This window comes from Salvelinus fontinalis, chromosome 32 (genome assembly GCF_029448725.1).
Source record: "Salvelinus fontinalis isolate EN_2023a chromosome 32, ASM2944872v1, whole genome shotgun sequence".
NCBI classification, from domain to species: domain Eukaryota; kingdom Metazoa; phylum Chordata; class Actinopteri; order Salmoniformes; family Salmonidae; genus Salvelinus; species Salvelinus fontinalis.
Window position 1 is genome coordinate 43974648 of NC_074696.1, and position 14028 is coordinate 43988675.

The window sequence follows — 14028 nt, forward strand, 5'->3', positions numbered from 1 at the left end:
ACCGCATGGTAAGCGGTACCGTAATGCCAAGTCTAGGACAAAAAGGCTTCTCAACAGTTTTTACCCCCAAGCCATAAGACTCTTGAACAGGTAACCAAATGGTTACCTGAACTATCTGCATTGTGTCCCCCCCCCCCCCCCCCCCCCCCCCCCCCCCCTCTTTTACGCTGCTGCTACTCTCTGTTTATCTTATATGCATACGGTAGTCACTTTAACTATACATTCATGTACATACTACCTAAATTGGCCCGGCCAACCAGTGCTCCCGCACATTGAGTAACCGGGCTATCTGCATTGTGTCCCACCACCTGCCAACCTCTCTTTTTACGCTTCTGCTTCTCTCTGTTCATCATATATGCATAGTCACTTTAACCATACCTACATGTACATACTACCTCAATAAGCCTGACTAACAGGTGTCTGTATATAGCCTTGCTTCTCTTTTTTCAAATGTCTTTTTACTCTTGTTTTATTTCTTTACTTACCTACACACACACACACACATACCTTTTTTCCCCGCCCCATTGGTTAGAGCCTGTAAGTAACCATTTCACTGTAAGGTCTACACCGGTTGTATTCGGCGCAGGTGACAAATAAGCTTTGATTTGATTTGATTTGATTAAGCCCGTCAGTGGTGACTCGATGAAAGATTTTTGTACTTTATGCCGTCGGGAATTCTCAATTGGCCATGGAAGGGAAAATGACCTCACTCAGCATGCATCCACAGAAATGCACAAGAAGGCCACGCTAGCTAAAGGTGCTAGCAATATCGATGCATTCTTCGAGACGTCTACTGCGGGAAATGACAAAATCACGGCAAGTGAAGCCTCGCATGTGTACCATACGGTTAAACACGGACTCGGCTACAACGGCACCGACTGTCTTGTTAAGCTCAACGGTGCTTTTGTTTCATGACTCAAATGTTGTGACGAAGGTGCACTTGGGAAGAACGAAAGCGGAGATGATTACAATGAATGTTTATGACCGAAGACTGTGTGGGATATTTTGGATGATCTGTCCCCGACCGAAGGCGAGCCCGTGTATTTCTCAGTTGCCAGTAATGCCTCAAACAAGGGAAAGAGAAACCTGTTTTCAGTGTGTGTGAGATATTTCTCTGTGTCTGATGGAGTGCAGTGCAAGTTACTTGACTTTTATGAAGACAGTGATGAAACTGCAAATGGCATACATCAAGCTCTGACGAACTGTCTGGAAAAACATGAACTGGATATTAGACACATCACAGCCCTATGCAGCAGATAATGCCAATGTCAACTTTGTAAAACACCTATCCGTTTACCAGTTATTGAGCGGTGCCAACAATCGCATTCTGAAAGCGAATTGCCCAGCTCACATAGCTCATAATGCCTGTAAGCACGCCTGCGATCAGCGGTCAGTGGATATTGAGACAATTGTTTTAATGATCTACAGCCACTTCTCAGTATCTGCTTCCCGAAGAGAGGAACTGCGTGCATTTTTTGCCTTTGTTGACATTGAGTGGCATGAAATTCTGCGATATGTTTGCACACAATGGCTCTCTCATCATCCAGCTGTCGATCGTCTCCTGCAAAGCTGGTCAGCTCTTACTTCATACTTCAGGTCCATTGGGGAGACCTGTCCTGTGGCACTGAAGAGTATTTTTGAGTATGAAGAAAAAAAAGAAGCTGCTGAGATTTATCTGTGCTTTTCCCACAACGTGGGGTGTTTTTAACCAACTCGTAAAAAAGCTGGAGGAAACAACACTCTGCATCACAGATGTTTTACGAGGAAGTCCAAAAGTTCAAACTGAAGATGCTTCAGCAGAAACAGGACAGCTTTTTTGGATACCAGACCAAGCAGCTGATGGACAAACAATTGTCAGACAAAGGTCCAAGCAGCAACAGGACATTGTGACGTTCTATGACACTGTCATTACATACATTGACAAGTGGTTTGATTTCTCACCAGAAAATGTAATGGTGAAACTAAAACCGATCGACCTCTATGAGGAGCTCTCCTTCACTGACCTGGAGCAGGTGGTGGTTGCCCTCAAAATGACAGAGACAGTCAGTATGGACCAACTCTATGAAGAGTTTTGTGCTAGCCGGGAAGACACACAGAGCCAGACAGGATACCACAAAATCCACCAGTGAGAAGTGGGTGGCAGTTTTCCAAAACCTAGGGAAAGCCAACTTGATCAACAAGCACAGAGCTGATCAAAAATTTACTTAAAATATCTGTGAACTGTGATTTGTCATGTATGTGATTTGTCATGTAAGGACTTCTCTCTGGCTATGCAAAAGGACAAAGGACTGCTTGAATCAGTCGAGCAGCAAAAAATATCCATGGAAAAAGTAGACTTGGTGAGTGACTCATGCCCCTCTTTTGCATTTGAAATGTTTTTTTTTTTGCTGTAGGGGTCCAAAGTTATTTCTTTGATCATTTGAGGTTTATTCACATAAGTTTACATAACGATAGTTTTAGTAAAGCTAAAGACTAAATAGAATATAAAAATGTTTTGCCTTTCCAATTGAATGAGAATATTCACTGTATATTCATTCACACAACACCATGCCTACACCGCCGTGGCGCCGTGCACTGGCACGCTGCCTTTTGTCCCTTATTTGGTAGTGAGACAGTTAGCAACCCTACTCCTCAGCCAGAGCGTCCAGTGTGTACACTCCAAGAGCGAAACGCTCTGAATTTACAAACAAACAATCTGACAACGCTCTGATCTAGGTTGCAATCAATCAAATCAATCAATCAAATGTATTTATAAAACCCTTCTTACATCAGCTGATGTCACAAAGTGCTGTACAGAAACCCAGCCTAAAACTCCAAACAGCAAGCAATGCAGATGTAGAAGCACGGTGGCTAGGAAAAACTCCCTAGAAAGGCCAAAACCTAGGATGAAACCTAGAGAGGAACCAGGCTATGAGGGGTGGCCAGTCCTCTTCTGGCTGTGCCGGGTGGAGATTATAACAGAACATGGCCAAGATGTTCAAATGTTCATAGATGACCAGCAGGGTCAAATAATAATCACAGTGGTTGTCGAGGGTGCAACAGGTCAGCACCTCAGGAGTAAATGTCAGTTGGCTTTTCATAGCCGGTCATTCAGAGTATCTCTACCGCTCCTGCTGTCTGTAGAGAGTTGAAAACAGCAGGTCCTGGACAGGTAGCACATCCGGTGAACAGGTCAGGGTTCCATAGCCGCAGGCAGAACAGTTGAAACTGGAGCAGCAGCACGGCCAGGTGGACTGGGGACAGCAAGGAGTCCTCAGGCATGGTCCTAGGGCTCAGGTCCTCCGAGAGAGAGAAAGAAATAAAGACAGAGAGAAAGAGTGAGAATTAGAGAGAGCATACTTAAATTCAAACAGGACACTGGATAAGACAGGAGAAATACTCCAGATTTAACAGACTGACCCTAGCCCCCCGACACATAAATACTGGAGGCTGAAACAGGAGGGGTTGGGAGACACTGTGGCCCCGTCCGACGATACCCCCGGACACTGCCAAACAGGCAGGATATAACCCCACCCACTTTGCCAAAGCACAGCCCCCACACCACTAGAGAGATATCTTCAACCACCAACTTACCATACTGAGACAAGGCCCAGTATAGCCCACATAGAACTCCAGCACACAGTCTGCGTCATATCAAACAACGAGCATCACATACACCGGGAATCTTTCCCCTCAGCTGGTCAACTTTTATATTTACTGCTACCCAGTTATCACTAATTGGTGCCCTTTTCTTGAGAATGAAATAATTCACTTTTCTTGCCCCCATTCGTTTTACTCCGAGCGTTATTATCCCTCTGACCAACAGAAAGACAAACAATTATCACTTGGCCACTAGACCACTTACCCTCACCGATTCCACATTACCCAACTCTTTTTTTTCACCCACGTGAAACCACAAATGGATCAGCCAAAAGGCAAGAGGCCACTTTTTCCATAAACTTCACTCCTACTGTCAATGACTTATTCCTGATCCTCGGTGTATATACCTCGGTCTCCAATAACTTCGCCACACCTACCACCTCCGATACATCACCCTCACTTCCATTTCTCCTCCTGTCTTCATCTCCCTCTGCTTACACGTTCTACCGTTCTTCTTTAACAAACCATCTCCCTTTTTTCGACCATTTTTATACGACTCCAGCTCACCCTAATCTTCCCTTTTTCTCTTAGACCTCTTCTCCCTCTCTTTTCCCCTCTATTCCTCCTCCGTTTTCCAAGTATACGTCTCCTTATGATAATATTGCACTACTCCTGACAACCATCTTGTTCTTGCTTTCTCTAGGGACTCCATTTCCACGACTAGTGACAGAATTGCATTGTGTCGACTTGCGCTGCAACAGACTTCCACAACGATTTTCCACGTTGCTACCAACGTTACTATATTGTCAAAAAGAAGGGAAAAAATGTTGTTCTCACACATTAGTATTATTTATCACTGTAAATTAAAGGAATGAGTGGTTTTGGGTGGATTTTTCCTTTAACATGACTGAAGTCAGAGATTAAGAGGCCCAACTCGGCGGGAAATCAGTCTCTTTCCAGCAGGTGGTGTACTTTCGTTGTGGTCAACAATAAAAATGTATGGTTTATTTGCTACGTGAGGTTTATTTGATCGAGTAGAAATTTCTTAATGCTTAAGTTGTTACGAGTGTACTGATATAAGTAGGACACGTGAAGTCCTGGCAACTTTGAGAAAAAACACTTTACGTCGGAGTTGTCTCCAGATGGGTATGCATTTTCATGACATAAGGCTAGTACCATGGCATCTCTCTCCATTGTTGACGTCAACAACCCTCATTGAATATTCAAAAAGTGATTACAATAATGAGATGTATCCACAGATCCAATGAAAGGATAGGAGGGAGCTAGACAGCCCGCCTTGCGGCTTCGTGGAAAACGAGTCCCATTAGGTCGGAGAGACATGTATCTTGTCAGTATATCCATATTTGCTGAAGAATACTCAAAGCTCCAACTCCATTTCATTATTATACACACAAACAGCCATCTTGGTCAGGGAGAAATCCAGAACCAGTCTAATTGGAATGAATGGCAGTAGATGCATAGGTGATGCTTTTACTTATGCAGGAAATTAAAAGTAAGGCATGTGACGTTTCAGAAATGTTGTAGGCCTAATGGAATTATAGTCAATGTAAACTATTGTCATATAATTATAAATACAGTTCATACAGGTTTTATACACATTTTCTGTCTAAATAGCCTCTAAAATATATGTAAACAGTCCATAAATGTCTCAGATTTAGTTTTCTTGGAAAGGTGTGAGTGCTACTATATTTATAGACATGATATTATTCAACCTTTATTGAACTAGGCAAGTCAGTTAAGAACATATTCTTATTCACAATGATGGCCTACCCTGGCCAAACCCTCCCTTAACCTGGACAACGCTGGGCCAATTGTGCGCCGCCCTATGGGACTCCCAATCCCGGCCGGTTGTGATACAGCCCGGGATCGAACCAAGGTCTGTAGTGACTCCTTTAGCACTGAGATGTAGTGACTTACACAGTTGCGCTCAAATCAGTGACCGGCTCAAATCAGTAGCCTACTAGTTGCATTTACAACTTGTTCTATTATCAATTGATTTGAGCCAGTCACTGTATGGCTGTGGATTGACTGCATTGTTTGAATGGAATGTTTGCATTGGCAGTTCATTTGAAAAATGTATGGTATCATACCTCTAAAACTGGCTGGCTAGCTAGCTAACACACATAGAGTGCAGATAAATTCTCCACATTCATTGTTGTACACTATCTTATCACACCACTGGCAAACCATGGTTGTCACAGTTGCGTGTATAAGTGGCAGGGAAGTCAGGCGCAGGAGAGTCAAATAGAGTGTAGAATGGAGTTTTTTAATTATAGTCCCAGTAACCTGCTCCATAACACTCATAGGAAAACATAAAACAAATATGGGTACGATGACCCGTCGCACACCTATACACATAAACACAACACTTGACAAAGAACAATCTCTGACAAACACATGAAGGGAAACAGAGGGTTAAATACACAACAGGTAATGAATGGGATTGACAACAGGTGTGTGGGAAGACAAGACAAAACCAATGGAAAATGAAAAGTGGATCGATGATGGCTAGAAGGCCGGTGAAGTCGACCGCCGAACACCGCCCGGACAAGGAGAGGCAATGACTTCGGTAGAAGTCGTAACAATGGTTGACCAAATCCCTGATCAACATGGCTGACCTTTCGACCGTCATAAGGTTCATGTAATTCTAGTATTCTAATTCCTAATTCACTGTAAATCAGGTCTAACAGTTCGTGCACATGTGCAGGACGTCAAATCAAAGGCACTCCTTCTGTCACGACTTCCACCGAAGGTGGCTCCCTTTCCTGTTCGGGCGGCGCTCGGTGGTCGTCGTCACCGGTCTACTAGCTGCCACCAATTCCCTTTTCCTTTTCTGTTGGTTATGTCTTATTGGTTTCACCTGTTTCTCGTTTGGGGTTAGGTTTAGGGCTATTTAAGCCTGTTATGCCCACCTGCTTTTCTGCAGGCTTGTTTCTCTGTTCTGTTTTGTGGATAGTATTGTTTGTATTTTTCCGGACTGTTTGTGTCCTGTTTTGGGCTGGTCATTTATTTGCCTGTTGTTTTGGCATGACCTTTTCTCACCGGAATAAATACGGTTTTCCTTAAACCTCTGCTCTCTGCGCCTGACTCCGCACCCACCACTCCTAGTTATGTAACACCTTCGATATAAATTTGTTTTGTTGAAAATTAAAATGTGTCAGTTTGTCATTTTCATGAGGTTGGAGTAATTAAGACATTTGCTCAAATCTGGGTTGCCTTTTTTAGATTCTTTGAAAATTAACAACTAAGGAAGAACTTCACTTCTCTCATTGACTTCTCAAACTCCAGAAGCAGACACTCCTGACACTCCTGTGACCAACCCAGCTGTCACGTTCGTTGAATGGAGGAGACCAAGGCGCAGCGTGATGTGAATACATTCTTCTATTTATTAACGAAGAAACACTAAACAAACTATACAAAACGAACGTGACGCTATATATAAACAAGTGCAGACACAGGCAACTGACCATAGACAATAACCCACAAACTAAACTGGAAAATGGCAACCTAAATAGGATCCCCAATCAGAGACAACGATCAACAGCTGCCTCTGATTGGGAACCAATCTAGGCCACCATAGACCTACATATGCCTAGACTAACTACACACACCTAGACATACATAAACCCTATACAATACCAAAACCCCATAGATATATAAAACCCCTAGACAAGACAAAAACACACCCTGACCTAACCAAAATAATAAAGAAAACAAAGATAACTAAGGTCAGGGCGTGACACCAGCAGTCTCTTCTCGGACCAGGAAATAACCTGGTTATGCAAACTCAACTAGGGGAGACCTAAAACAATAGGGTGCGTGGGGTTGTCTATAATCAAGTAGGTGATCTGTTCTGAATGAGTGTCCTGGGTCAACAAAGAAATAGGAACAGTAATGCGATTTACGAGCCCTGTCCCTTTTGGACGATTATCCAGGGCTCGAACCGTGCTTCTACACCTGCATTGCTTGCTGTTTGGGGTTTTAGGCTGGGTTTCTGTACAGCACTTTGTGACATCAGCTGATATAAGTAGGGCTTTATAAATAAATTGGATTGATTGATTCTCAGGGAATTTAACGGGAAAACACTAGTTGATTTGACAGACAAGGAGAGGAGACCTTGCCTCCTACCTGGGTTAGCGCAGGAGAATTCCCTGTCTTGTCACCTTCTCGCCTCCTATGGGGATAGAGAACAAGTTAGGGAGAAGTGACCCCTTTCCCCACTGTAGAAGCAGAGGCCAAGATTCCTCCTTCGCCTATGCTCTGCCTCGGGCATACGTGCCGAGTCCGCATCCGTCGGCTCTGGCCACGGAGCAGGTGTAGCCATGGACTCTGGATTCCTTGCAGGTTTCCTTCGGGACCGCAGGAGGTTGTCCAACCGGATCGCCATGCTGATGAGCTGGTCAAGTGACAAGATGTCATCACGGCAGGCTAACTGCAGCTGTTCCTCCTCCCGCAGTCCGCTGCAGGAAAACGGTGACCAGAGCCAACTCGTTCCAAGCCACGATGGTCTGGAACTCCAGGGAGAACTCCAAGGCGGTCCTAGCTCCCTGGTTTAGTCGGAGTAGACACTCACCCTCTACTTGTCCCTCCACAGGATGATCAAACACAGAGCAGAAGAGGAGGGTGAAGCGCTCGTAGGACTCGACCTCGGTTCCACCCATCTCCCAGACCGCGGCACCCCAGTCCAGAGCCCATCCAGTCAGTGCCGAGATGACGGTGGCAACCCTGTCTCTTCCGGAAACAGCCTCAGCGTAGCGAGCTAGGTACAGGTTGCATTGTAGAAGGAACCACTTGTATCTTGCTGGCACGCCGTCAAAGCGCTCCGGGAGGGACAGGGGTATTCCGCGGACCGGCTCCGATGGAACGCAGGTAGGTCGTGGTGTGGGAGTTGGTACCGGAATCGGTGCTGGAGACTGGAGGGACTGCACATTCCGCTCCAATGTGCAGGATAGTTGCCAGCACACTGTCCATGGTGACCCAGAGTCTGGAGAAACAGTCCTCGTGATGCTGTACTGTCCCTACAATGGTCGCAAGCTCGTCCTCCCTGCTGTCAATTATTCTGTCACGCTGTTATAAAGGATTTGGAGACAGGCAAAGGAATACATCACCTGGGTTTTTAATACACCCAAAACAAACACGTATACAAAACACTGGTTATGTACCCAAACAAAAGAGCAAGGGTAAACCTCGTAGAACGACACGGGAGGAGACCCGTAATACACAATGCCCAAAACACGCAGCACAGGCTGAGACACCGCATAGGTACCGCATAGGTACGACCAATGGACATGGAAACAATAATCGACAGCCCAATGGGGAAATGAAGGGCACATTTATACAAACACAATCAGTGAGGAATTGGAACCAGGTGTGCGTAATGACACAGTTCAGTGCAGCCTAGAAGGCCGGTGACGTCGACCTCCGGAACTGGTGAACAGAACGAGCAGCAGTACCGGGGGGATCTGTGACAAATACACTGAATTAAAGATCACATTTTTAAATGAGATGAAAACTTGGTGGAAAAACAAAAAGGTCCTGGGAATGGATAGACAGACACCAAGGTAAAGGACAACAAGGACAGGGAAGGGAGCTGGTTCAAAAGGTGAGAGAGACTACAGAAGGCCAGGGCATGGAACAAGGTGAAAAACGGGTGTAAGATAGGCAATAGATGGAAGACTGCCTGAAGAAAAGAATATTGAAAGATAAAAGATTAAGCTAAGAATTCTGATGGACAGAAATGCAGTAGGGGAAAGATTTGTGCTTATGTCACAATGTTAAGCAATTTTTTGTATTGTAGTTGCTTAATTTGATCCACATCATTATAGTCCTATAGATTTTCCAATTTGAACTTGATTACTATCTGGTATAGGAAGAATAGTGTAGTCGGCTCAGTGTAGTTCCACACTGAGGAAGAGGCGAAGAGAGAAGTTTTACTCCCCCCAAACTCCACAAACAGCCCACGAAGTGAGGAATTTTGATATGGAGGTCAGTAGCTAGGTTTCCATCCAATTGGCAACAGATTTTCATGTGAATCTAATGAAATCTGCATAAAGAAAATATGCACATTTTCCCACAAGTGGTGTGTTTCCACCAAACTGACTTGTTGCTGATAAAAATCAGTGCATGGTGACGTAGTACACACAAAATGTACTTTTCCGCTTAAATAAAACTTTTAGTATTGCATGCACATTTACTAAATGAAGAAAACCTATGTTATGCATGTATGTAATTGTCTTTAAAAAAAGTATTTGAACACAAAAGTCATGCATCTGTTACTTTCTGAAGGAGCACTAATGGTATCATTTTATACATATATTTATAAGATAGTCGAATGGACCGCTCTAAGTCCTCAAAGATGAAAATCAGGCGGGAGGAGGCGAGATCTGCTGTGACCATTCTAGCCAATGAGAGGACACGTACACCATTTAACAGCAGGCCACAGAAAAAGATAGGACTCATCGGTGACAGGTAGCCTAGTGGTTAGAGCATTAGACTAGTAACTGAAAGGTTGCAAAATCGAATCCCCGAGCTGACAAGGTAAAATTCTATCTTTCTGCCCCTGAACAAGGCAGTGTTCCTAGGACGTCATTGAAAACAAGAATTTGTTCTTAACTGACTTGCCTAGTTAAATAAAGGTAAAATATTTTATTTTATTCATTTATTTTACCGTTATTTTACCAGGTAAGTTGACTGAGAACACGTTCTCATTTGCAGCAACGACCTGGGGAATAGTTACAGGGGAAAGGAGGGGGATGAATGAGCCAATTGTAAACTGGGGATTATTAGGTGACCATGATGGTTTGAGGGCCAGATTGGGAATATAAGTATATATAAATAAATAATATATAAATAAAATCGAGATAGATATAGGCTCCATTACAGTCTGTGATAGCATGGGCAGTGCCATTGAGGTTATCTCCATTTTAAAGTGGTCAATTATCTTCTTTTTCATTGGCTGATTGCTCCCAATTTACAGGAATCCCCAAACAGTTGACTACTTTAAAATGGTAGAATCCTTCAATGGCAATGTCCATGTTAAATCAGGTCATAGCCATGATGAGTCCTGTATCTCTATGAAAATATTCTCCTTTTTATTCATAATCTCATTATGTAGATTAGCCTACGCAAAGCCTTCCCGCACTGTATCTGCCAGCTGTTGGCTAGAGCACACGTGCCAAGACGAGTAGGCACATTTACTATTTAACTTTCGTGACAAAACTATCGGTAGAGTTAAAAATGTGATGGAAACACATTGAACTTTAGATTTTTAAACGGTATATGAACTTAAGGAGGTCAAATGTGGTTTGGGATGAGATTTCATTGTTACAATAAATTACAATAGGCCTACAGGTGTCCAACACAGACAGAGACAAAACTGTACAGTTTATTTTAGAATCTGACGAAAGTAGGGGGCAATAATGAAACAGATAGACAATCTCATGCAACAGGGTTGAAGTGGGATAGCCAGGCTGGAAGTCCCGACAAATATAGCTCACTGCAAACACGTCAATGTAAGGCTGGTTGAAGTTGCCTCCCCTCCCGTATATAATGTGCGCATGCAAGCATCTTATCATCCGCGAAGGAAGGGTCTGTATCCATTACCTACCACTTTCACCTGCGCGCGTCAATCAAGCAGTTTTCCTGACACAACACTTCACCCTGGTTGGCTGTTCTGTTTGAGGGAGGTGACGCAAACGGCCATATTGACATCCCATTGGAAAAGACAGTGTGAAGCATTGGAGTGACGCAGTTTGGAATTCCCACATTTTCCGATGTTCACGACAGGAAAGCTGTCTGTAAAATAATACCAGGACTAATCGAGCTAAAACAGTGGAATTGAAGTGAAGTACGCGGGGTAAGAACAAGTCTAATATTACTTTGGGGAAATTATTTTGTGTGGTCAACGCTATTGGGAGCGGAAGAGAGAGAGGTTAACTGTGGGAGTGATTGCATTCTGCCTTTGTTTACCATGGTAAGCCGATCAAAATATGCTGCATGTGTCTACAAACATTTATTTCCTTTGAGTTTGGTGTCATGACTTCTACTCTTAGTTCACCTCTCGCTGGAGCAAACGGGGACAATTCATACAACTGAAATGTAAGTCTCTGGCTAAAAAGAGAACATGTCGTCCTGGTTTTGTCGAAGACTAATCCAAAGCTCAATTTTGTTTCGCTACCAAGCTAACAACTAGCCTCCAGCCTAAGTTCCAACTGGATCTGACTTTTTGCTCATATCTGAACGGCACAGATACGATAGATGTAATTTAGGCTACAGCGTGAGGCCCTAATAAAGCAAGAATTAGTTTAGTTTATTAGGAGCCTCATTAGCTACTGCAAATGCAGCAGCTACTCTACCTGGGGTCCGCATAAAAAGTACAAATATTGATGTTAATCTTTTAAACTAGGCAAGTCAGGTAACACATTCTTATTTAGAATGACAGCAAATGGACAGTGGGTTAACTGCCTTGTTCAGGGGCAGAACGACAGATTTTTACCTTGTCAGCTCAGGGATTCGATCTAGCAACCTTTCGGCTACTGGCCCAACGCTCTAAACCACTAGGCCCAACGCTCTAAACCACTAGGCTACCTGCCGCACTATGAAAGCACAGAACAGTAATAGACAAGATATGACACTAAATAAAATACAGTTGAAGTCGGGAAGTTTACATACACCATAGCCAAATACATTTAAACTCAGTTTTTCACAATTCCTGACATTTAATCCTAGTACAAATTCCTTGTCCTTAGGTCAGTTAGGATCACCACTATTTTAAGAATGTGAAATGTCAGAATAATAGTAGAGAATGATTTCAGCTTGTAGGCCTCTCCAGGTCTTACACCCACTGTGAAATTTGGTGGAGGATCAGTGATGATCTGGGGGTGCCTCAGCAAGGCTGGAATCTTTTGAAGGACGCATGAATCAAGCCACGTACAAGGTTGTCCTGGAAGAACTTGCTTCCTTCTACTCTGACAATGTTCCCCAGCTCTGAGGATTGGTTTTTCCAGCAGGACAATGCTCCATGACACATCCAGGTCAATCAAAGTGTAGATGGAGGATCAAGACCCTGTCATGGCCAGGCCAATCTCCAGACCTGAACCCCTTGAAAACCTCTGGAATGTGATCAAGAGGTAGATGGATGGTCACAAGCCATCAAACAAAGCTGAGCTGCTTGAATTTTTGCGCCAGGAGTGGCATAAAGTCACCCAACATCAATGTGAAAGACTGGTGGAGAGCATGCCAAGACGCATGAAAGCTGTGATTGAAAATCAGGGTTATTCCACCAAATATTGATTTCTGAACTCTTCCTAAGTTAAAACATTTGTATTGTGTTTTCTTTGCATTATTCGAGGTCTGACAACACTGCATCTTTTGTTATTTTGACCAATTGTCATTTTCTGCAAATAAATGTCTATTTTTATTTGGGAGAAATGTTGCCAGTAGTTTATAGAATAAAACAAACATTTTAATTTTACCCAAGCGCATACATATAGATAGTAAAACCAGAGAAACTGATGTGTGTGTGTGTGTATGACAGCAAAAATACTGTTTACACACTTCATATGTACATTTTAAAATACAGTTTAAATTGGATCATTAGAAATAGGAGAGGCGCTGTGATACGATATGTTTTTAAAGTTAAACTTGATTTTTGCCTGAGTAACCTCTTGTGCCAGACCATTCTATTATGACATGGCTCTACACATAACTAAGCGACACATTAAATGTATTTTTGGTATGGGTACCGTAAAGAAACCCATAGTGGCGTGTCTGAAGTGCGAATAGATGCGAATAGATTATACAAGTGAGAATACAAAAAAGGATCAGTCTATTTTTAAAATGGCCACTCCCTCTATCGCGATTCACTAACTATGTTTGCCAATGTTATCATTGTCTCTACATTTTTGCAATTTCTTATTTTTTGTAGGGAGTATAGGCATTTGTGTAGGTTACAGATTACAATTATTGCAGCTGGCGTTTAAGGTAGGCTATGCAGTCTATTTCTCAGATGGTTTTCTTAATTTCAAGTTCTTCACTGTAGCCCAACAATTGACATTTTGGTGTAATTGAATTTCTGATATGTTGGTTTGAAAAATGACTTTTCCAAAGCCGTGGTAATATGCTGTCGTGATATTTCTTCTCTACGGAGATACTTTATTAGGCCTATATGAATAGTTTGTTCAATTGCATAATGAGAACATGGTGCAAGTATATATGTAGAAACTGCAGACATTTTAAAACCACATAATGAGTTATTATTGGGTGATTCATAATGACATTTGTTACATGAGTCAGTGAATCTCTGTCCTCTGCAGATAAGTTGTAGTTGCTGTGCTGAGCATCAAGGGGGCAATGTCTGACAGCAGCACAGGCAGCAGCCGCAGTGGATCCTCGACCAACAGTTGGACCATGCTGTCCCCAGAGGTAAGA

The 14028-nt window shown here is 43.1% G+C and overlaps 1 protein-coding gene and 1 long non-coding RNA gene across 4 annotated transcripts in view; both read left to right on the forward strand.

Annotated features, from left to right (window-relative positions):
• Positions 1-345: 345 nt before the first annotated feature.
• Positions 346-4586, forward strand: LOC129831425 (uncharacterized). The gene is made up of 2 exons (XR_008755717.1): positions 346-2339; positions 4283-4586. It is a non-coding gene; the product is annotated as an uncharacterized LOC129831425 (long non-coding RNA).
• A 6606-nt stretch (positions 4587-11192) lies between these two features.
• The window catches only part of LOC129831427 (pre-B-cell leukemia transcription factor-interacting protein 1-like), a 32666-nt gene continuing 29830 nt past the window's right edge, over positions 11193-14028 (forward strand). Inside the window, exons 1-2 of one of the 3 annotated variants that reach the window (XM_055894804.1) lie at positions 11193-11455; positions 13914-14022. In XM_055894804.1, the coding sequence (XP_055750779.1) occupies positions 13951-14022 (72 nt within the window). In that variant the 5' untranslated portion in view covers positions 11193-11455; positions 13914-13950. Of the gene's footprint in view, positions 11456-11581; positions 11698-13913; positions 14023-14028 lie in introns of those variants that run through there. The other 2 variants (XM_055894806.1, XM_055894805.1) reach the window with 2 other exon arrangements.